Genomic DNA, 24,720 nt, shown 5'->3' with positions numbered 1-24,720 from the left:
CCGGTTACGACAACCCCTCAATCCCCACATATAACACACTCATACAACAACACAACACAACACAACACAACACCTTAACGAAGACATAAAAGTTACCTGGCAGTTTTCTTGTGATTGCTGGCCGGAAAGAAACGAAGAGGAGAGGGATCCGAGAGAGAGGAGAGGTAGCGAGAGGGAGAGATGAAGGCAGTTAGGGTTTTGTTTCAATCTTGTTGCATACATATAACCATCGCACACACACACACACGTACTGGTTTTATGAATTAGGGGGGGGGGGTGGGCCGAGATGGAAGTGGGCTGGTGGTTATTGGGCCGCAGGTGTAAAGGGGACGGGGTTGGGTTGAATTTGTTTAGGCCGAGAGCGAGGGAGAGGGAGTCAGGTTGGGTTGTGCACACATGGTTCAGGTTGGGCCGAAAGTGTTTCGGGTTTCATTTCAAGTTTTTAAATAATACGCAACACACCTATTAAATTATATTTTATAAAAAATAAACTAAGTTATAAACCATAACGAGAAGTGACCCAGGAAAGATACCTGATTTTCCGAGATGTCATAGTTTGGACACATGACCTAACGATACCCTATATCGTTTAGGTTATCCTAAAACGGAAACAACCATGCAAATGATAACCAATGTTGTTTGACTAAGTCAAAAAATGGCAGTAGGATGTCGTTTGACTTGGTCAAATTACACAAAATCAAACAAAACATTAACCTAATTCGTTTAAACAATGACCGAAAGCTATACATCAAAAACTAATCACTAGCTACTTGGTATAGTCTCTGATGTATTGTGTGACACGTCAACTCCGATTGAGCCTAGGTGTTACATATATAGAGAAGAATTCAATCTATCTAGTAGTGCATGATAGTTATTCAACCTCTCATTTGAAATATACAATAGTTACAAAAAGAACATCCACTTTTATTGTTTCTTACATATAGTACACATGAAAAATAAAAATAAATAAATAAAAGTTCCCTTACGATGTTATCCTAAGCTCACTTCGCTTAACAAAGATTCCAGGACCATATGTTGAAGAGATGAGATCAATAAGCAAAGGTAATTGCAATGTCACAAAAGAAGCAATTGGTAGACATGTTATTGCAGCAATTGGGATCAGGATCCATGAATTCTCTTGCCCAAACATAATATATAATGTTGTACTGAAGGCTATTAACATGGTTGTCACCGACATGAATAACATCACAAGGCCAAGTATTAATCTCTTTGGTAACTTGTGGAGAAAATCCTCTTCTGCATAACGTGTTGTGAGAATGGATAGGAACAACAACAATGAGGTGGTGGATGTGAATAATGAGATCGCATCCGAGATAGCAAATATTATGAAGCTACTCCTCCTTTCAAAAATTGCTTTCCCAGTATCCCCATTGTTTCCACCTGGTACAGTAATGGCAGCTGCAAAAACTATTGTGATAATAAGTGCAGCTGTAATTGTGTATGAATCGGCTGTTTTTTTAATCCACTCTTCACCTTTTTTTCGCAAATCCTCATGTTCGTTTTTAAATACCATCATTGGGGTTTCCCCTTTTTTGATTTTAGCTTCCCTATCCTTCGAACGCATTAATTTACGCACTTCCTGCAAGTCAATAGATATTAAAGAAAATAAGTTTATACTTAATTTATATAATTTTTTATTTGGATATAGAGAATAAAATTTATACCTGAAACCACTGTAACTCCCTTTGCATTTGTAATGCCGCACCAGTAACCATATTGAGTTTGTATGCAGGTGCCAATTGTCCAGCCAAGTGCAAAAGGTTATTTCCATCTTTGTCAACAATTGAATTATGCAAATACTTCTCATGAGTAACCTCGTGCACAAAATAGTTATAAACATGTTCACAACGGTTCTTGATCGACAATTGAGAAAGTACGTAACCATCACTGTTCGTGGTCCAAACTGATCTAGGAAAAAATTCGGTTAACGCCTCTATTACCTCTGGAGTATCATTAAGAATGGCGGCAATATATGCAGATGAATAATATCCGAAATGGTTAGATTGTAATTTAACAACTTCTTCGCATATAAACCTGAGTATCATAATAGCTAGATTGTGTTTCACTTTGTCTTCATGGAGGTGCATGATATGTGGTACTGTAGACAATTATTAATAGAAAATCAATTATTAAGCACAATTTATAAATTCTGCAGATTCTTTGAGTTACCCTTCAATGCTTAAGACAATTAATAGAAATTCAAGTGCTTGGCCATATTTTGGATAGAAATCATTCTGTCATTACCAGTTACAAGTTAATATGTGATAGAAATGATAAGCAAGCTTAACTTTGGTTTGAGAAAAACTTATATATTTATTTTTGTATCTATGAAAGACAACTTTCAAATAATGAAAAAATGGCAGCATTTATCAAGAAAAACCAATAAAAACTTTCGTACCATGTAGTAGTGCAACCTCCCAAAATTTGACATAAATCATCTTGATGACTGCAAAGAAACAAGATTCAATAATGAAAATCATCAAATAAAAGTTCTCATAAATAAATAAATTCCTACAATTTGTTGGCTAATCCAGATTCCAGATCGTTCACCAAATAATATAAAGTTATGGATCAAATATGTAATTAAATATGAAATGTAAAGGGGTTGAATACAAAATATGTGTATCATGTAATTGGTATTAGGATTAGAACTAAAGGTTGTGTCTTTTGTGAAATAAAGTGTTGATTCTCACATCTGTATATAACCGATCAAATGGAACAAAGAAGAGTACCAATCCCACTTTTAAGATTCAAGATTATTGTATATTGAATGTTCAATATTCTGATCGCATGCCAATTCTCAGAACACAATTAAGGCATCAACAATGAGCACAGAGATGGTAACTAGAGAATTAACTCGAGTAATTTTCCATAGGTTCCAATATGATCCTGACTAATTCAAGTGGTGAAACGACGTGATCACTTGTGTAAATAAATTACCAATAAATGAACTAGCATTGATTATTTGATTTGAGTTTATCATGGACGCCTGAAAGAGAAAAGTGAGAACATAATATGGTTGATATAGTTAGACTTATTGAATCACAAACCAGAGTAGCTCTTCGTGCACTTGGTCACAACACTGGCACTATTTGTCTCTTGGTTCTCAATATCTGGAATCTTATGTGTATCTTCTATGCCGTAACTCTTTGTCGACACATCTACAATGTAAATAAATTTAACTAGATAAAAATCTGTATATTTACATTGGAACTAAAACGAAACATAGAAACAAAGCTCAAGGGACTTGGATATGAGTACAAGTGAAGATTTTGGTGACAAAAAAAAAATTTATAAATTATTAATTTTTTTTTAGAAAGTGTGTTGTGTGTTATCCGATTGATTCACCATGATTCCCAAACATGATTATGGCGAATCTAGTTCTGTATATAATGATGATGTGCATGACAAACTTCCGCTGCCAACATGTTGTATCAGAGCCACATTAGATTATAAAGGAGACAAAGTCTACGCGTCTGCATCGGTGCTTCCTTGTAAACATTGTTCTGATGAACAAAGATAAAGATCGATGGCTAAGATGATACAAAAGCGGTCTATCAAATAGCCTTCTGCAAAGAAAAGGAAAGTGATGAAGCAACTTTGTTGATCAGGTAAGCCATAAACACCGAGACACAAATTCAAGAAGAAGACAACGTTAGAGACTTAGAATTCATCATCAGTGGCACTGACGGTGGTCTTTGGTCGGAAATTTGGTATGTGAATACAAAATTCAAACGTCATTTTTCCAGTAATTTAGATTCTTTCAAAAGAATTAAGAACATATTCGGTGTTGAGGCAAACACCGGTGAAAACCATTTTTACTTTATACGGGGCATAGGGGCTATAGATGTTGTATCCGGAAGTGAAAGATTTCGAATCCAAAGTGTGTATTACACACCGGAATTGGATAGAAATATCCTCAGCCTTGATCAACTCATTTTTCAAGGTGTCATAGTACAGTTTCACGGTGAAAGATGCAAATTGTTTCGACATTTAGTGAACCGCTTCTGAATAAGAAAAACAATCTAACGGGAATAACAAGGGAGGATGAAATTGGTGCAAGGGGGAAACAGTTAATATTAGAGAAAGAATCCGAACATTAAACTTTCAAGTCTAATTACTTGAATGATTATTTCGAGAAGTTGAATTTATCTTCCAACGAACCCGATTGGAATGTGATGATTCTGCAATCAATGAAATTTAAAGAATTTCAAGATTGCAAGGCACTCTTAGATATGCTCGATGAAAGTGAGTATGTGATGAAATATAAGTATGTAATAGAAGGGAAATTTGAAGAGATGATTGAATGGTTCTTACAAGTAAAAATGGGAATCTATACAAGACCGGTTCCGGTGTACATGAGTAACAATAAGAAAGTAAACTTGTTAGAACTTTACATGGTAGTCAAGAGAGAAGGGGGTCATAGAATTGTGACATCAAACAACTTGTGGGCAATGGTCTCGAAGGATATGGGCCACAATTATGAAGACGGAGAGTACATGAGGATAGTGTATGCAATGTACTTAGATGTTATTATATACTACTATAAGTTCAAGACAATACCAGGTAATGTAAGAGAAAATCAATCTCGAGGAGTTGCTGAGAACGACGACAGGGCTGCTGAAGAAGGAAGAAGGACAAGGAGCACGGGCTGCATGCCGGATGATGATAGATAGCACTATGCACTGTTCGCTGGGAATGATTGGATAGGAATGAAGAAGGCACAAAAGCGACGTAGATTCGATTTCCGGCAAGCTGAGAAAGCAGTGAACGAGGCCAACCGAAGTGTTTTAATGAACTCCCGAGGATATAATCCAGTTTAAGGGGGAGTATTAGAACTTATAAACTTGATTATATTATTTTTAGTTTATGTATTAAGTAATTGTATGATTATTATTATTATTAAGTGTGTAAGCATCGAATATTATCGAAGGGGTGTGTCACACAAGACACACCGGTTTGAATGGAGGTTATTGGCGCCAAAAATAACCGCCGGAATCAACCACCCATGCGTATCTGTATATAAACAAATTACCGGAATTATAACCGGTACCAAGATATTATCTTTAATATCCTCTCTTTCATAAATTCTTCCTATTCTTTAGAAAGTGTGTTGTGTGTTATCCGATTGATTCACCATGATTCCCAAACATGATTATGGCGAATCGAGTTCTGAATATGATGATGATGTACATGACAAACTTCCGCTGCCAACAAGAACACAATTAAGGCATCAACAATGAGCAAAGAGATGGTAATTAGAGAATTAACTCGAGTAATTTTCCATAGGTTCCAATATGATCCTGACTAATTCAAGTGGTGAAACGATGCATGATCACTTGTGTGAAAAAATTACCAATAAATGAACTAGCATTGATTATTTGATTTGAGTTTATCATGGACGCCTGAAAGAGAAAAGTGAGAACATAATATGGATGATATAGTTAGACTTATTGAATCACAAACCAGAGTAGCTCTTCGTGCACTTGGTCACAACACTGGCACTATTTGTCTCTTGGTTCTCAATATCTATATCTGGAATCTTATGTGTATCTTCTATGCCGTAACTCTTTGTCGACACATCTACAATATAAATAAATTTAACTAGATAATAATCTGTATATTTACATTGGAACTAAAACGAAACATAGAAACAAAGCTCAAGGGACTTGGATATGAGTACAAGTGAAGATTTTGGTGACAAAAAAAAAACAAATTTATAAATTATTTAAATTTTTTTTAGAAAGTGTATTGTGTGTTATCTAATTGATTCACCATGATTCCCAAACATGATTATGGCGAATCTAGTTCTGCATATAATGATGATGTGCATGACAAACTTCCGCTGCCAACATGTGGTATCAGAGCCACATCAGATTATAAAGGAGACAAAGTCTGCGCGTCTGCATCGGTGCTTCCATGTAAACATTGTTCTGATGAACAAAGAGAAAGATCGTTGGCCAAGATGATACAAAAACGGTCTATCAAATAGCCTTCTGCAAAGAAAAGGAAAGTGATGAAGCAACTTTGTTGATCAGGCAAGCCATAAACACCGAGACACAAATTCAAGAAGAAGACAACGTTAGAGACTCAGAATTCATCATCAGTGGCACTGACGGTGGTCTTTGGTCGGAAATTTGGTATGTGAATACAAAATTCAAACGTCATTTTTCCGGTAATTTAGATTCTTTCAAAAGAATTAAGAACATATTCGGTGTTGAGGCAAACACCGGTGAAAACCATTTTTACTTTATACGGGGCATAAGGGCTATGGATGTTGTATCCGGAAGTGAAAGATTTCGAATCCAAAGTGTGTATTACACACCAGAATTGGATAAAAATATCCTCAGCCTTGATCAACTCATAATTCAAGGTGTCATAGTACAGTTTCACGGTGAAAGATGCAAATTATTTCCGACATTTAGTGAACCGCTTCTGAATAAGAAAAACAATCTAACGGGATTAACAAGGGAAGATGAAATTGGTGCAAGGGAGAAACAGTTAATAATAGAGAAAGAATCCGAACATTAAACATTCAAGTCTAATTACTTGAATGATTATTTCGAGAAGTTGAATTTATCTTCCAACGAACCCGATTGGAATGTGATGATTCTGCAAGCAATGAAATTTAAAGAATTTCAAGATTGCAAGGCACTCTTAGATATGCTTGATGACAGTGAGTATGTGATGAAATATAAGTATGTAATAGAAGGGAAATTTGAAGAGATAATCGAATGGTTCTTACAAGTAAAAATGGGAATCTATACAAGACCGGTTCCGGTGTACATGAGTAACAATAAGAAAGTAAATTTGTTAGAACTTTACATGGTAGTCAAGAGAGAAGGGAGTCATAGAATTGTGACATCAAACAACTAGTGGGCAATGGTCTCGAAGGATATGGGCCACAATTATGAAGACGGAGAGTACATGAGGATAGTGTATGCCATGTACTTGGATGTTATTATATACTACTATAAGTTCAAGACAATACAAGGTAATGTAAGAGAAGATCAATCTCGAGGAGTTGCTGAGAACGACGACAGGGCTGCTGAAGAAGGAAGAAGGACAAGGAGCACGGGCTGCATGCCGGATGATGATAGAGGGCACTATGCACTGTTCGCTGGGAATGATTGGATAGGAATGAAGAAGACACAAAAGCGACGTAGATTCGATTTCCAGCAAGCTAAGAAAGCAGTGAACGAGGCCAACCGAAGTGTTTTAATGAACTCCCGAGGATATAATCCAGTTTAAGGAGGAGTATTAGAACTTATAAACTTGATTATATTATTTTTAGTTTATGTATTAAGTAATTGTATGATTATTATTATTATTAAGTGTGTAAGTATTGAATATTATCGAAGGGGTATGTCACACAAGACACACCGGTTTGAATGGAGGTTATTGGCGCCAAAAATAAACGCCGGAATCAACCACCCCTTCGTATCTGTATATAAGCAAACTACCAGAACTATAACCGGTACCAAGATATTATCTTTAATATCCTCTCTTTCATAAATTTTTCCTGTTCTTTAGAAAGTGTGTTGTGTGTTATCCGATTGATTCACCATGATTCCCAAACATGATTACGGCGAATCGAGTTCTGCATATGATGATGATGTACATGACAAACTTCCGCTGCCAACAAGAACACAATTAAGGCATCAACAATGAGCTCAGAGATGGTAATTAGAGAATTAACTCAAGTAATTTTCCATAGGTTCCAATATGATCCTGACTAATTCAAGTGGTGAAACGATGCATGATCACTTGTGTGAATAAATTACCAATAAATGAACTAGCATTGATTATTTGATTTGAGTTTATCATGGACGCCTGAAAGAGAAAAGTGAGAACATAATATGGTTGATATAGTTAGACTTATTGAATCACAAACCAGAGTAGCTCTTCGTGCACTTGGTCACAACACTGGCACTATTTGTCTCTTGGTTCTCAATATCTGGAATCTTATGTGTATCTTCTATGCCGTAACTCTTTGTCGACACATCTACAATGTAAATAAATTTAACTAGATAATAATCTGTATCTTTACATTGGAACTAAAACGAAACATAGAAACAAAGCTCAAGGGACTTGGATATGAGTACAAGTGAAGATTTTGGTGACAAAAAAAAACAAATTTATAAATTATTTAAAAGAATTTTTTTAGAAAGTGTGTTGTGTGTTATCCGATTGATTCACCATGATTCCCAAAACATGATTATGGCGAATCTAGTTCTGCATATAATGATGATGTGCATGACAAACTTCCGCTACCAACATGTGGTATCAGAGCCACATCAGATTATAAAGGAGACAAAGTCTACGCGTCTGCATCGGTGCTTCCATGTAAACATTGTTCTGATGAACAAAGAGAAAGATCGATGGCCAAGATGATACAAAAACGGTCTATCAAATAACCTTCTGCAAAGAAAAGGAAAGTGATGAAGCAACTTTGTTGATCAGGCAAGCCATAAACACCGAGACACAAATTCAAGAAGAAGACAACGTTAGAGACTCATAATTCATCATCAGTGGCACTGACGGTGGTCTTTGGTCGGAAATTTGGTATGTGAATACAAAATTCAAACATCATTTTTCCGGTAATTTAGATTCTTTCAAAAGAATGAAGAAAATATTCGGTGTTGAGGCAAACACCGGTGAAAACCATTTTTACTTTATACGGGGCATAGCGGCTGTGGATGTTGTATCCGGAAGTGAAAGATTTCGAATCCAAAGTGTGTATTACACACCGGAATTGGATAGAAATATCCTTAGCCTTGATCAACTCATAATTCAAGGTGTCACAGTACAGTTTCACGGTGAAAGATGCAAATTGTTTCCGACATTTAGTGAACCGCTTCTGAATAAGAAAAACAATGTAGCTGGATTAACAAGGGAAGATGAAATTGGTGCAAGGGAGAAACAGTTAATAATAGAGAAAGAATCCGAACATTAAACATTCAAGTCTAATTACTTGAATGGTTATATCGAGAAGTTGAATTTATCTTCCAACGAAGCCGATTGGAATGTGATGATTCTGCAATCAATGAAATTTAAAGAATTTCAAGATTGCAAGGCACTCTTAGATACGCTCGATGACAGTGAGTATGTGATGAAATATAAGTATGTAATAGAAGGGAAATTTGAAGAGATGATCGAATGGTTCTTACAAGTAAAAATGGGAATCTATACAAGACCGGTTCTGGTGTACATGAGTAACAATAAGAAAGTAAATTTGTTAGAACTTTACATGGTAGTCAAGAGAGAAGGGGGTCATAGAATTGTGATATCAAACAACTTGTGGGCAATGGTCTCGAAGGATATGGGCCACAATTATGAAGACGGGGAGTACAGATGTTATATACTACTATAAGTTTAAGACAATACAAGGTAATGTAAGAGAAGATCAATCTCAAGGAGTTGCTGAGAACGACGACAGGGCTGCTGAAGAAGGAAGAAGGACAAGGAGCACAGGCTGCATGCCGGAGGATGATAGAGAGCACTATGCACTGTTCGCTGGGAATGCTTGGATAGGAATGAAGAAGACACAAAAGCGACGTAGATTCGATTTCCGGCAAGCTGAGAAAGCAGTGAACGAGGCCAACCGAAGTGTTTTAATGAAATCCCGAGGATATAATCAAGTTTAAGGGGGAGTATTAGAACTTATAAACTTGATTATATTATTTTTAGTTTATGTATTAAGTAATTGTATGATTATTATTATTATTATTATCATTATTATTATTATTATTATTATTATTATTATTATTATTAAGTGTGTAAGTATCGAATATTATCGAAGGGGTATGTCACACAAGACACACCGGTTTGAATCGAGATTATTGGCGCCAAAAATATCCGCCGGAATCAACCACCCCTTCGTATCTGTATATAAACAAATTACCGGAATTATAATCGGTACCAAGATATTATCTTTAATATCCTCTCTTTCATAAATTTTTCCTGTTCTTTAGAAAGTGTGTTATGTGTTATCCGATTGATTCACCATGATTCCCAAACATGATTATGGCGAATCGAGTTCTGCATATGATGATGATGTACATGACAAACTTCCGCTGCCAACCAGAACACAATTAAGGCATCAACAATGAGCACAAAGATGGTAATTAGAGAATTAACTCGAGTAATTTTCCACATGTTCCAATATGATCCTGACTAATTCAAGTGGTGAAACGATGCGTGATCACTTGTGTGAATAAATTACCAATAAATGAACTAGCATTGATTATTTGATTTGAGTTTATCATGGACGCCTGAAAGAGAAAAGTGAGAACATAATATGGTTGATATAGTTAGCCTTATTGAATCACAAACCAGAGTAGCTCTTCGTGCACTTGGTCACAACACTAGCACTATTTGTCTCTTGGTTCTCAATATCTGGAATCTTATGTGTATCTTCTATGCCGTAACTCTTTGTCGACACATCTACAATGTAAATAAATTTAACTAGATAATAATCTGTATATTTACATTGGAACTAAAACGAAACATAGAAACAAAGCTCAAGGGACTTGGATATGAGTACAAGTAGGGCTGTAAACGAACCGAACGTTCAGCGAACAGTTCGTGAACCGTTCGGGTGGAAGTTCATTTATGTTCGTTCGTTTAGTAAATGAACGAACACGAACAAGAAATTTTGTTCGTTAAGTTAAACGAACGAACATGAACAGAGGCTGCGTTCGTTCGTTTATGTTCGTGAACGTTCGGTAATGTGTTCCTTATGTTCGTGAGTGTTCGGTAACGAGTTCATTTATGTTTGCTTGTTAATATTTATTTGTGTTAGTTCGTTAAAGGTTTTTATATGTTGTATTTTGTTTTATTATTTCTTGTTTTTAAAATTTTGAAACACTAGTTATCTTATATGCCTCTTACAACATCCCTCATTTCACTATTTCAGTTTTCGTTTGTGTTAAGGCTTAACAAACTCTTAATTTTGTGTTTATCATGTTTTTGATAATCACGCCAACTCTGTTCGGATGATTATGTTAAGTGTTTATTTATTTTTTTGTGGATTCTTCGTAATGTTTGTGATGAAAATGCAGATTTTATTCTAAAATGAATATTGTGTTCATAAACGTCATTTGTGTTCATTTATGTTAATGATCATTTGTTAAGACTTCATTCGCATATGGTAAGTGTTCGTGAACAGTTCACGAACATGTTCGTTTCCTTAATGAACGAACACAAACAAGAAATCTCGTTCGGTAGGCGTTCGTGAACAGTTCATGAACAAGCTTATTCCTTAACGAACGAACACGAACATGGCATTGTTCGTGTTCGTTCAGTTCGTTTACAGCCCTAAGTACAAGTGAAGATTTTGGTGAAAAAAAAAACACAAATTTATAAATTATTTTTTAAAAAAAATGTGATTGTAGTTTGGAGGTTTGAAAAAATTGTTTTTCACGAGCAAATTATGATTGTCTCAAGGAAAGCCTACCTAAGTTAAAAAGTGACATGACACATATACAGAATGAAAAGAATGAAAATTTAAAGAATTTAGAGTAAGGGAAGAACATACGAGAATAAAGAAATCTTTGGTAGAAGTTATAACATTTGGCACTCCGAAATGCATCCTTCTCTTTCCCAATACTCCATAATAGAGAATTATAAGGCGGGGCAATTGTTGTAGCAAGTTCAGGATACTCTGTGAGCAACGCATATGCAACATCTACAAGTGGAATTCAACATACAAAAAACAAATTTAACATGGGGCATATTTCCAGAAACATATCCAAATGTTTGACAAGTGTCAAACTAGAGTCAACTCTGTAATAGGGATAGTAGAAGCTCACCGAAAAACCCTGACCATATTGTCTCATTGAGAAGCATGAGACCGTATTGGCCCATAAAGGGGCTGTGATATCCTTCCTGTTGGCTGAGCCCAATATATTGTTTGCACACTTGAAGCAAATAAAGAAAAGTGGCCTTATGAGAATTATAAATAGCTTTCTGGATAGGCAAACAATTATGTTTGTCGAGAATGAATAACAAATGTGGGTTTTTCCCAACCAACTTCTCTGCCGCCTCCCTGTGGTCAAGCGTTGCAGCAAGGTGCAATGGATTATGACCATCATTATCCACCAGCGTTGGAAGTGACTCTGGGTTTATCAGGTCAAGGAGATTATCAAGAAACTTGACATTTTCAGGATTACCAATTGCAAGATGAAGTGTTCTCTGTCCAAAATGGTTGAGTTTATTAATCAATGCATCTTTGTCCTCGTTGAAAAACTCTTGAGCTTTCTTCCAGTCTCCCATTCCAATAGCTCTGCATAGTGGCACGTACTCTTCTTCGCCTATTGCCATGTGAAAAGATTACAATTGTCATAAGTTCAATGAAAAATTATAAAGGTTTCGCAAGGAAACACGACAAATTAATATACAGTACATTTTTCCTTGTCTGTCTGGGTCTGGATCTCGGCGTCAGTGCTGCTGATAGGAGCAGGCGGAGTAGTAAAGATATTCTTTAGCTTATTCCAAACCTCATGAGCTGTTTCAAGACCGATAACATCGTCCATATTGTATTCACTTATGGAACCAAAGATCCATCCTTTCACTAGCGCGTCCGACCTGCTCCATTCTTTGTACTTAGTCTTCTCCGGCTTCCCTTTTGGACCACCATTCGCTTGGGGTTTCTTAAACGTGCCATCGATAAAACCACGCATACCCTGGCTGTCCAGGAGACACAACATCTGTTCTTTCCACGCCACATAATCAAGGTGACTGTCCAGCTTTATAGACAAAAAGCTAGACGTATTCACGTGAGAGGGGCATGGGTATTGTGGTGACCCCCAGATTGCTTCGTGCACTGCAGATTGACAGTGGGACGTTTGCAGGTGTCGGTAGACGTCGGTGATCGCTTGGCATGATGGGCAGCAGCCGGGTTCTGCCCCCTTCCTCTTCTGATTCTTCTTGTTTCTGTTTCCTCTTTTCATTTTAAATTGCATTTTGATTTTTTTTTCTTTTAAAAAAAAAGTATGGAAGATGCTTTTACAAGAAAGAGGATTGGGGTGGTTGGTACAGTTGTAAATGGCGCTGCTGCTCCTTCTGTATATATAATAATGTTCCCTGCAACGTGTGAATAAGGGGAAAACGCGTTGAGGAGACAGGAAATATCAAAGAAGTGGTTGGAATTTTAATTAGGGGTTTTGTAATAGCACACCCTTTGTTTATTCGTACATTTTTTCAATTTAATACGTATTGTATAGACCTATACGATGCGTATTGAAATAAAGTAAAAGACATAGCAGGCTGACATGTGTAGGTTATGTCTGGCGGCGGGGTTGATACGCATTGTATAGGCCTATACGATGCGTATCAATGCACTGATTTTTTGAAGTTTATTTTTTTGTTGTGTTGTGTCGAATGTGAACCTGAGAAACAAAAGGGATTTCGGACAGTTGGTCGATGACATGAGAAGTTGGTCGATAACATGATAGATAAAGATCTTGACACCATCATATCCATTTTCAAATATTAGACTAGATATTCCAAGATAAAATATACTAAAACCATTTATGCCCACCAGTCTATAATATGTTATGGTGAGATTTTTCAAGTTTGCACAGTGAGAGAAAAGACCAGCACCCTTGTCAGTATTGTCATAATGCAATGAGACATAACTGAGATTTAAGCGGCATGTTAAAACGGAACATAATCACAGATTGTCTAAAGAAACGCTTTTATCATGTGTCATGTGGTAAACAAATACCAAGGGTGTATTCAGATCTCCATTCGGTCATCTTTCCGAGCTTTTACACACGAATTTGTGGTTCCCAATTTGCGGAACATAATCCCAGATGTCTAAAGAAGCGCTTTTATCATGTGTCATATTAGATGCGTATCACGTGGGATAAACTAGCTAGGACTAGACCCCTGAAGTTGTCATTTGATAATCACACGTGCCAATCACACGTGATACTTCATTTGATAAAATATGTCGGAGAAAAGACCAGCACCCTTTTCGTTCCGTATTTTCTCCTTTTCTAATTCTCGAATAATCTCGTAACGTATTCTCTGTTTCTCTAAATCGTATGTAAAATTATGTTTCTCTAATATGACACACGATAAAAGCGCTTCTTTAGACAATCTGGGATTATGTTCTTTTTTATGACACATGACACATGATATGGCACGCTTACCTTAATCACATCTTCCATGGAGTCACAGATCCGACAATAGGGCCCATGGATCTTATGCCCACCCGACGACCTCTGGATCACACGTGGGTAGGGCTGTAAACGAACCGAACGAACACGAACAAGGCCATGTTCGTGTTTGTTCATGAAGGAACAAGCTTGTTCATGAACTGTTCACGAACGCTTACCGAACGAGATTTCTTGTTCGTGTTCGTTCATTAAGGAAACGAACATGTTCGTGAACTGTTCACGAACACTTACCATATGCTAATGAACTCTAACAAATGTTCATGAACATAAATGAACACAAATGACGTTTATAAACACAATATTTATTTTAGAATAAAATCTGCATTTTCATCATAAACATTACGAAGAATCCACAAAAAATAAAGAAACACTTAACATAATTATCCGAATAGAGTTGGCGTGATTATCAAAAACATGATAAACACAAAATTAAGAGTTTCCTAAGCCTTAAAACAAACTAAAATTGAAATAGTGAAATGAGGGATGTTGTGAGAGGCATATAAAATAACTAGGGTTTCAAAATTTTAAAAACTAGAAATAATAAAAGAAAATACGACATATAAAAACCTTTAACGGACTAACACAAATAAATATTAACAAGCAAACATAAATGAACTCATTACCGAACGCTCAAGAACATAAACGAACACATTACCGAACGTTCACGAACATAAACGAACGAACGCAACCTCTGTTCATGTTCGTTCGTTTAACTTAACGAACACAATTTCTTGTTCGTGTTCGTTCATGTAGTAAACGAACGAATATAAACGAACTTCCCGTCGAACGGTTCACGAACTGTTCGCTGAACGTTCGGTTCGTTTACAGCCCTACACGTGGGAGAAAAGACCAACACCCTTGTCGTTCTGTATTTTCTCCTTTTCTAATTCTCGAAGAATCTCGTAACGTATTCTGTATTTCTCTAAATCATATGTAAAATTATGTTTCTCTAATATGACACATGATAAAAGCGATTCTTTAGACAATCTGGGATTATGTTCAGTTTTATGACACATGACACATGATATGGCACGCTTAACTTAATCACATCTTCCATGGAGTCACAGATCCGCCAATAGGGCCCACGGATCTTATGCCCACCCGAGACCGACAATAAGGCCCACAGATCTTCTCCTTTTCTAATTCTTGAAAAATCTCGTAACGTATTCTCTGTTTCTCTAAATCGTCTGTAAAATTATAAAAAAAACAAACTATGCGGGCTTTCCATCCATATATTTCGTCCAACATATGACACATGATAAAAGCGCTTCTTTAGATAACCTGATGTTCCGTTTTATTACAGTCGTGAGGCGGTCAAACCTTTCTAAAAGTAGAAAAAAATAAAACAGAAGAAAGTGTCCTCTTTGTTACCAAGCATATCATCTGAAATAATCAACAAGACATTGTGAACAGGGAGAATCTATTGGAACACCTGACATTAACCGTTTGTCTTTGTTACCAAGCATGTCATCTGAAACAATTAATAGGACATTGTCAACAGGGGGAATCTATTGGAACACCTAATCGAGAGAAACTTCTTCGAGCTAACTATCGATATCTCATGCTTCTTATCTTGCTATTAAACGAGATATAGTAGCTAATAAAATATGTCTAACTTTTGAAGGTTCTTTATATGCTTCTTTCCTGATGCATGTCTGTGATGAACAGTTTCTCCCTCGCTAATTTCTCCACTCACCGTGAAATCGAACAGTTTCTTAATAGATTTCGTATGGTTTCAAAGCCGGTTGAGGATTATTAGTGTTCTAGACTCGTTCAAGGCATGCTTGTTTGTGCGATTTACAGAAATAAGGATGCATTCCACAGTAAACGATGCAGCTGATGAAACCGAAGTTGTTATTTCGGTTGTTCAGTACTTCCGAGATGATTCAATTAACAGGACATTGTTAACAGGGGGAATCTATTGGAACACCTGATCGATAGAAACTTATTCAGGCTAACTGCCGATATCTCATCCTTCTTATCTTGCTATTAAACGAGGTATAATAGCTAATAAAATATGTCTAACTTTTGAAGGTGTAACGCCTCGATTTTCCGCATCCTTATTTTAGAGAATAAATATTTGTATCATAATTAGAGACGTTAAAGCATAATAAAAATATATGTATATATTATTAATCGTTATTCGTACAGTCAAACACTCAATATATATATATATATATATATATATATATATATATATATATATATATATATTTATACGCAACTCGGTGCGTTCTTTTTTTTCAAAACGCCATCAACGTCAAATACCGATCCTTTTGACATATGTTGGATCTAAATAATATAATACGACGCTCTACGACGATCGGGTTTTGACAACGGGCCTTGTAGGAATTACGGGTCACTTAAGACACACGACTGGGCTTGTAGGCCTTGGACCCAAGCCCAAGCTCACTAGATTAAACCTACCTATATATGAGAAGCTAAAACCCTAACACCTCATTTTTTTGGTACAGCCGCACATGATAATCCTCTCCCTCCCAACCCTATTTTCTCCTTCTCAGACATATCTATAGACACACAGACTCCATTTTCTAGTAAAACATATGCTCATAAAACCACCACCTCCCCTCTAGATTTCATTTTGCCACACAAAAGAGGTTCCAACCTCTAACCTCATCCATTCAACACCCCCCCCCCCCCACCTCACTTCGCTCGTCTCCTATCTCCCTCGGTTAAACGGATACCGGCCGACACCACACACACCCGAAACGAGCAGCTCTCCCTTTGTCTCCACCCTCGCTTATCTCTCTCTCTCTCCTAAACGAACGACCGACCACCGGAGACGACGGTGGCGGTGGTTCCTGCAAAGAGGATGACGACGATGGAGGTGCCAACGGAAGCAGTAGCCGTCGGACTTACAGCGGCGGTGATGATGATGATTGGCGGCGGTGTTGATGGCCACGGCAGCCGGAAACACCAGTGACGGCGGCTGTGGTGGTCCGACAGAAAACAGGGGCAGTGGAGTGGTTATTCCGGTTCGATTCTGGTTCGTCTGAGTTAGGACTTTGTTTTGGTTGTTTTGTTTCAGTTAGACTCGATCCCAGTAAGTGCTATTCTTTTAGTCTTGGTTCAGTTTTGGTTACGTTGCTTCAACTGGTTCGGGTTCAAGTCACCGTCTTCCGATGGTGGTAGTGGTGTTCATGGGGTCGGTTCAGCTATGGTTCCGGCCGGTTTGGGGTCAATGTTGATGATGAGGTGATGATTCGGGTCAAGCACGGTTTGATCAGTCGGTGCACTCAGTCAACTCGGGTCAACCCGGTCAACTGTTCGACACGAGCTTGGTAAAATATCGAAGCGTTTTCATTTTTTATTGATGTATATATATTGTTTTAAATATGCAATCGAGCTTTAAAAATCGAACTGTTACATTCGTGCTTACGTTTTTGGCATTTGACGAAGATTTTATAAGTATTGTGATTGAATCGTTGAGCCTTGAAATATATTGATATTTCATTATTTAATGCGTTTGATTAGTAAACGACAACTTTACAAAAGATATATATATATATATATATATTGTTTCGAATAATTGTTGAGTTTTGAAAACTATATCGACAACAGAGGGAACTCTGCCTGATTTTTGTAAAAATCCGCATTGTGAAAAGCGTCTATCACACACTAAAGCCTATCAAACTCAAGTGACCGTTTTATAAAAATAAATATAAATGTATATTTTATTTTTTTATAACATTCGGCAACCTCTAATATATATGTACCTTCGTTTACCCAAGTATGATGACATCGGTGTTCGTTGTTCAACTCTTCAACTCCTCGCGGGATTTCTAAAGGAAACTTCGCAAAATGTGAGCATACTCGATCCTTTTTACGATTTAAAGCATTTTTGGGTGCAACATGTATACAAAATTCACTTTACGAAATCGATTATAATTAAATACTTAAACCATCGAACACGTTGATTGTTATGCTTAGGTTGTTTATGCTTGTTAGTTTCAATTTGCTTTCCCATGATATTGTTATGCTTAGGTTGTTCATGCATGCTAGTTTAAAATTCATAACTTCATTCTATTTGCTATGTTTAAGCTATTTATGTATGCTCGTTTCAACGTGAATAATAAATGCTATGTGGATTTGAGACAAACTTTTATACGTATATTTATATTCAAACTTGTATGTTCGCTAGTGCTTTTGTATTGATCCATGCTTTTAATACATGTTGCAGGATTGTGACAGATGAATCCAGTAGGATTGTCTAGAAACGCATTTAAACTTTATTGCTCGTTGTATTGTAATTTACTTTCAATCCTGTTGTATTCTGGTTCTAATACTTGTAATAAACCTTTATTAATGAAATGAAATATAAATATTTGAATACTTATTGTGCATTATTTAATTTAAATTTGTTATATTCTAGATCAAACCATGTAAAATGTAAACATTAAATATTTGACAAGAAAAAGTGTTATGAAGTCTCGAGCAATCTACACACTTCGTCTCATCCCGATGTTTCCGCCATCGGTTGGGGTGTGACAGATTGGTATCAGAGCCATAACTATAGAAAATTAGGTAGAATTGCATGCTCGACCTAGTCTATAGTCTAAGTACCAAATCTTGACCATTCCTGATTCCTGCTTAATATGTAATTCTTCCTATTTGCTTCTACCTCTTCTTTTGTCTAAATATACAATGTGTCTCTCTAAAACATTTCACACAATACATACTTGAAGATAGTCGTATTCCATAATCGAAACGACTCACTAGAATAAGGGTGATTCCCGCCTTTAGTGACAAATTTCAATCCATCTTGCATGTTATTTTGCATGAAATTTCACCATCAAGTCAGGAGTGATATCCGTATCTTGATGGGAATTTCCATATCATACTATGGTGGTTCCCCTTTGATGAGTCGAGAGTTTATCTTGTTTCTTTCAATAAACCACATTTTGGGGACGAAATTGTCAAGCTAGGATTGATATCCACACCTTGGTGACTGGTCCCGCTCTACGATTTTCAATTTCGCCAAAGTTTCGTATTTTCAATCAAATTAGGGACATGTACTAACTGGAAGGGTAAAATACTGTTAATCGCCTGGCGACGAGAGTATTATACCTATTAGGCCAAAGCATGTCTCCCTAATTTGAAAGGACTTGCGATTCACTTTGGAATAGTCGAAGCTTCTAAACCCGAAGCACTCCGATACTTATCAAGCCTCTCTTTTATATTAACTTAACTTTTATGCGATTTAATACTTGTTACCTAATCATCGTTTTACACAATAAATAAATACACGCCTACTAATACGTTATACTTGATTCGGGATTACTGGACATTCTTTATGTGATAAATTGGTCATTAACTTCGGATGAAGCCACACCTTGACATATGTAGTGCTTGTGAAGCACTATAGGAGTAGAGCACCGCCGCATGGATTTGTGGTAATGTCAAGACATTCATTCATACATTACGAATCTTTTCATAGCAACGAAATGATGACATGTGCTATGATTAGATGATGCTTTATACATTACAGATCTTTTCATAGCAACGAAATGATGACATGTGTTATGATTAGATGACGCTTTATACATTACGTATCTTTTCATAGCAACGAAATGATGACATGTGCTATGATTAGATGACACTTTATACATTACGGATCTTTTCATGGCAACGAAAAGATGACATGTGCCATGATTAGATGGCGCTTGCGTTAAACGTTGGGTTGACATTTTGTCATTAACTTTGATCAAGCCACACCTTAACATATATAGCGCTTGTGTAGCGATATAGGAGTAACGCCCGCCGCATGGATTTGCGGTCATGTTAAGTCATTCATACATTCATACATTCATACATACATATATACTTGCGGACACGATGGTTTGACAAGTGAGATCACATGCCAGTAATGCGTTGATCTAGTTAACTAAAATATCTCATGTGGACTATTCAAATAATTTAATCATACTCATGCCTATACTTGCACCTTATGACCTCTCTCATACTTAAATACCAATCATGCTTACATACTTAAATTACTATACGCTATCATACGTTAATAAACCCTGTTTGTGACACGGGACGTAACATGGCATTGATTAGCGAAACGAACGTAATATAGTATGAACACGGTGGATACGCCGATGGTACTTCCTATATATAAGTGTTCCTCCTATATTACCAAACTTTCATGAAAACGTGCCATGAGGAATTCGGTGTTTCCCTGCTGTAATTATATACAAACTTTAATCATTCACCAAACCATTCCTCGTCTATACCCACGTGCACTCCGAAAATGCCATCTTTTTCAAAGTCTTTCATCTTGAATAAATTTCGGGACGAAATTTCCTAAAGTAGGGGAGACTGTAATGCCTCACTTTTTCGCATCCTTATTTTAGAAAATAAATATTTATATCATAATTCGAGGCGTTAAAGCATAATAAAAATATATGTATATATGTATATATTATTAATCGTTATTCGTACAGTCAAACATTCAATATATATATATATATATATATATTTATACGCAACTCGGTGCGTTCTTTTTTTTTTCAATACGCGATCAACGTCAAATACTGATCCTTTTGACGTATGTTGGATCTAAATAATATAATACGACGCTCTACGACGATCGGGTTTTGACAACGGGCCTTGTAGGAATTACGGGTCACATAAGACACGCGTCTGGGCTTGTGGGCCTTGGGCCCAAGCCCACGCTCACTAGATTAAACCTACCTATATATGAGAAACTAAAACCCTAACACCTCATTTTTTTGATACAGCCGCACATGATAATCATTTCCCTCCCAACCCTATTTTCTCATTCTCAGACATATCTATATACACACAGACTCCATTTTTTAGTAAAACATATGCTCCTAAAACCACCACCTCCCCTCTCGATTTCATTCTGCCACACAAAAGAGGTTCCAACCTCTAACCTCATCCATTCAACACCCCCCACCTCACTTCGCTCGTCTCCTATCTCCCTCGGTTAAACAGATCCCGGCCGACACCAAACACACCCGAAACGAGCAGCTCTCCCTCTGTCTCCACCCTCGCTTATCTCTCTCTCTCCTAAACGAACGACCGACCACCGGAGACGACGATGGCGGTGGTTCCTGCCAAGAGGATGACGGGCGGTGGAGGTGCCAACGGAAGCAGTAGCCATTGGACTTACGGCGGCGGTGATGATGATGATTGGCAGTGATGTTGATGGCCACGGCAGCCGGAAACACCAGTGACGGCGGCTGTGGTGGTCCGACAGAAAACAGGGGCAGTGGAGTGGTTATTCCGGTTCAAGTCTGGTTCGTCTGAGTTAGGACTTTGTTTTGGTTGTTTCGTTTCAGTTAGACTCGATCCCGGTAAGTGCGATTCTTTTTGTAACACCCCCAAAATTCCACCTGCGGAAACCCCGCGAGGCGTGTTACGCATCAGAGTTCGAGCCACCAATCACATTGAACCAATAGTAAATACTTTAATAAAACATGTCATTAATTACCAATAGAAATTGTCAAACATGATATCAATTCTCAAGATGTTGTGTAGCGGAAGCATGTAATCGTTTAGCAATCGTTCCATAATAATAATCAAAATCAATGTATCGTTTATAAATGAATCCAAGAGTCTCGATCCATGACCACTCCAGCACTCCCAGATAGCAAATCCATGTTCCAAGGCTAACGACCTACAAGCATGCAAACAAGTGTGTCAGACTACGCTGGTGAGTTCAAGGTTTTGTTAACGTGTTGAGTTACCAGATGTATGTTAATGCGATTCAATGTTGCGTTACGATGTTGCTCATGTTAGTTACCCTAGGGACTACGCCCTTACGTAACCGAGGAGTGTGCCTCTTAACGACTGATGCTATGTTGCCATCGCTAGATACCCTAGGGAGTGTGCCCATATGTATCCGAGGAGTGTGCCTCTAACAACCATAGCCAAACCCTGATAATTAGTTCACGCCCGTCCTTACGGCCCGGTGTGAGGTTTCCCACCTAATAGCGCTATCAACTAATTACCCCCATTGCCCTCCAGGCAATCCGATGATAGATTCCATGTTCAATACCCAGAACCGATTAAGTTGTTTACCCAAAGTTTCCCTTCCAAATGTTTACCAGTTGTCCCAAACCACCGGGACGCATGCTTGAGAAAATGCATTGAACTCACCTGGGGTTGCTCGGTTTGATACACGAAAAGATTCAGTTAAGCTACAATGTGATCAACCACGTCCTAGCAGGTTTACCATACAAGTCAGGTTTTGACTCAAGTAATGCACGTATGTATCACATAAGTTAACACGTTAAAAGCACGTATAGATCATGGTAACACTTAACAGTCAAACAACACATATAACTTGTACGAAATGTAATAAGCCCAATCATGTCCGGCCCAACATGTTGTGCGATCCACAACATGTTGTGCGATCCAACATCCCGGCCCAATTATCATAACAAATCAATAATACAAACTCGACCCAAATAATATACGTGAGTGACTTGTGCGATCCTGATTGGATTGTACGATCCGATCGGGTTGTGTGTTCTAAACCAGCCCAAACCCAACTTAGTAACCGGCCCAAACTAAACAGTGTCCACTTGGTTTGTGCGATCAGACTAGCCCAACCCAATTAACCATCCGGCCCAACAGTTCAAGCGAACATACAACATGTGCGATTCAGAGGTCCTTGTGCGACTGGGGACCTCTTGTGCGGTCTGATCCTCTTGTGCGGCCAGGTCTGCTTGTGCGACTGGACATCTTGTGCGAACAAGATGCCTTGTGCGATTGGTTAAAAATCCGGAAATTATGCATGTTAGTTACAATCCCTAAATCTTGCCAATCAATTACCAAGTTTCCAATTTATCACATATCAATTAACAACTAATCGGTTTCTTTATTTACAATAACAAATTAACAGTTTCTTCCTTAACCAATATCCGATCAAACAAGGGTTTCCATCACAAAATTCATATGAGTTCTAATAAGAATCAAAGCATGAACAAGAACATAATCAACATTCCTAACACTTATGCATATTACCATGATTCATGATTTCGATCTCTAGCATGCATCCTAACACATCATCACCACGATCCGTCCATTCATAAGCACAATCACAGCCGACTATCATGCCAATACATACGGACCAATCAAACATCTAACCAAGACACAGTCGATTACATATGTTCGATCCTGTTACCTCTTTACATGTGAACCGATTGTCTTATTATCACATCATGATTCCTCATACAACCTATGTTAACAATGACTAACAAGAACCCTAATCATTAATAAGATCATAGCAATCATCATATCACCTAACACATAGACATAGCAATATACAATAACAGTGAGACTGACCGGACTTGATGCTAGAGCAAAGATGATCCGAAGAGAGCTTCGAGAGAGAGAGAGTTGTGGCTGCCGTCGGGTTTTGAGAGGAGAGAAAGAGAGTAGGGTTTCTTTGTGTGTGTGAGGTGATTGTAACCATTGAGGGCACATGAGTGTTTATACATTTAAGAGGAGTGGGCCGAGCCCAACTTGGCGGCCTATGGGTCCGCATACAAGCCACACGACCCAAGGAGGCTTGTGCGATCGAGAGAGGATTGTGCGATCGAGTCATATAACATTCACATACATTCATATAACATATATGACACATCATTCACATAAAATTCACTTTCATAACAGTCACGTATCGTACACCTACGTTACATCAAAGTACAAAGATCGGTTTGGAAACGAGTTGTCACAGTATCCCCAACTAAAAAGAAATTTCGTCCCGAAATTTGGTACGCACTCACTGAGAAAGCTAGATAAGTTAAAGCTAGGTAAGTTATATCGTTTGCTCGTTTTTCCTGGGGTGTCACATCCTCCCCAACTTGAAAGAAATTTCGTCCCGAAATTCACCAGTGATATCAAGAGTTGGTTCAATACCTTGAACAATTGAGAACATTGAAGTTTTAACATATCCTTCCGTTCCCATGTGAACTTCAGTCCACGTATTAGAGTTTAACAAGCCCTCATGACTGTCATATGACTCATGCTAGCGAACCTTGACTTCTTAGCCCATGCTTTCGATAGGTTCCCTGATATATACAACCGATCCGATGACCTCAAATTCCTGTAAGGGTATCACCAGGGTTTCATCGGGTAACCACTGCCTTAAACCTAAGGCATACATACCATCACGATAGTTATCCCGTTTCATCAATTAGCCTGAGTTTGTGAGCCAAGTCACCGTTTGTTCCAGTAATCCGAATGTCTCACGCGTCGTAAAGTAAGCTTGCCATGTTTTGTATAGCATACCGCACCCCCCAGGGTGGTGCTTTCGATAATGACACGTTTGCCTACAACAAACTCCCAGTGTTTCCTAAGCTAATCAGCTTCCCTAGCGCTCATGCGCTGCCATCAAACAATTTCCGATCTAAGCAATGTTCGAGAGTTTTGAGCTCAGGTCCTGGACCTGCGATTACGTTGTCAACTACATTAGCCCAGTAAGGAGATTAGAGTTACTGTCCAGGTTATGCCT

The 24,720-nt window shown here is 37.7% G+C and overlaps 1 protein-coding gene across 2 annotated transcripts; it reads right to left on the bottom strand.

The window, feature by feature from the left end:
• Window positions 1-903: 903 nt before the first annotated feature.
• LOC110900846 lies at window positions 904-13,050 on the bottom strand. 2 transcript variants are annotated; one of them, XM_035981567.1, is made up of 10 exons: window positions 12,428-13,050; window positions 11,835-12,335; window positions 11,561-11,710; window positions 10,357-10,467; window positions 7,916-8,026; window positions 5,488-5,604; window positions 3,072-3,182; window positions 2,420-2,467; window positions 1,686-2,119; window positions 904-1,600 (listed from the first exon to the last, which is right to left on the bottom strand). In XM_035981567.1, exons 1-10 carry the CDS (start codon window positions 12,984-12,986, stop codon window positions 983-985), a joined length of 2,760 nt encoding a protein of 919 aa, XP_035837460.1. In that variant the 5' UTR covers window positions 12,987-13,050; the 3' UTR covers window positions 904-982. The 2 variants fall into 2 exon arrangements, with proteins under 2 accessions (XP_035837460.1, XP_035837461.1); XM_035981568.1 differs by lacking the exons at window positions 3,072-3,182; window positions 5,488-5,604; window positions 7,916-8,026.
• Window positions 13,051-24,720: the final 11,670 nt, after the last annotated feature.

This window comes from Helianthus annuus, chromosome 13 (assembly GCF_002127325.2).
Source record: "Helianthus annuus cultivar XRQ/B chromosome 13, HanXRQr2.0-SUNRISE, whole genome shotgun sequence".
NCBI lineage: Eukaryota > Viridiplantae > Streptophyta > Magnoliopsida > Asterales > Asteraceae > Helianthus > Helianthus annuus.
The sequence above is the reverse complement of the archived record's forward strand: the minus strand, read 5'-3'. Positions and strand labels throughout refer to the sequence as shown.

What these genes read in the sequence shown, in the direction of transcription:
- LOC110900846 (XM_035981567.1), bottom strand. Translation starts at nt 12,986, where the DNA reads ATGCAATTTAAAATGAAAAGAGGAAACAGAAACAAGAAGAATCAGAAG. An exon ending in AATATGGTCAGGGTTTTTCG is followed by an intron (nt 11,711 to 11,834) that starts GTGAGCTTCTAC and finishes TTCCACTTGTAG; the next exon opens with ATGTTGCATATGCGTTGCTC. An exon ending in GTGCACGAAGAGCTACTCTG is followed by an intron (nt 8,027 to 10,356) that starts GTTTGTGATTCA and finishes TTTACATTGTAG; the next exon opens with ATGTGTCGACAAAGAGTTAC.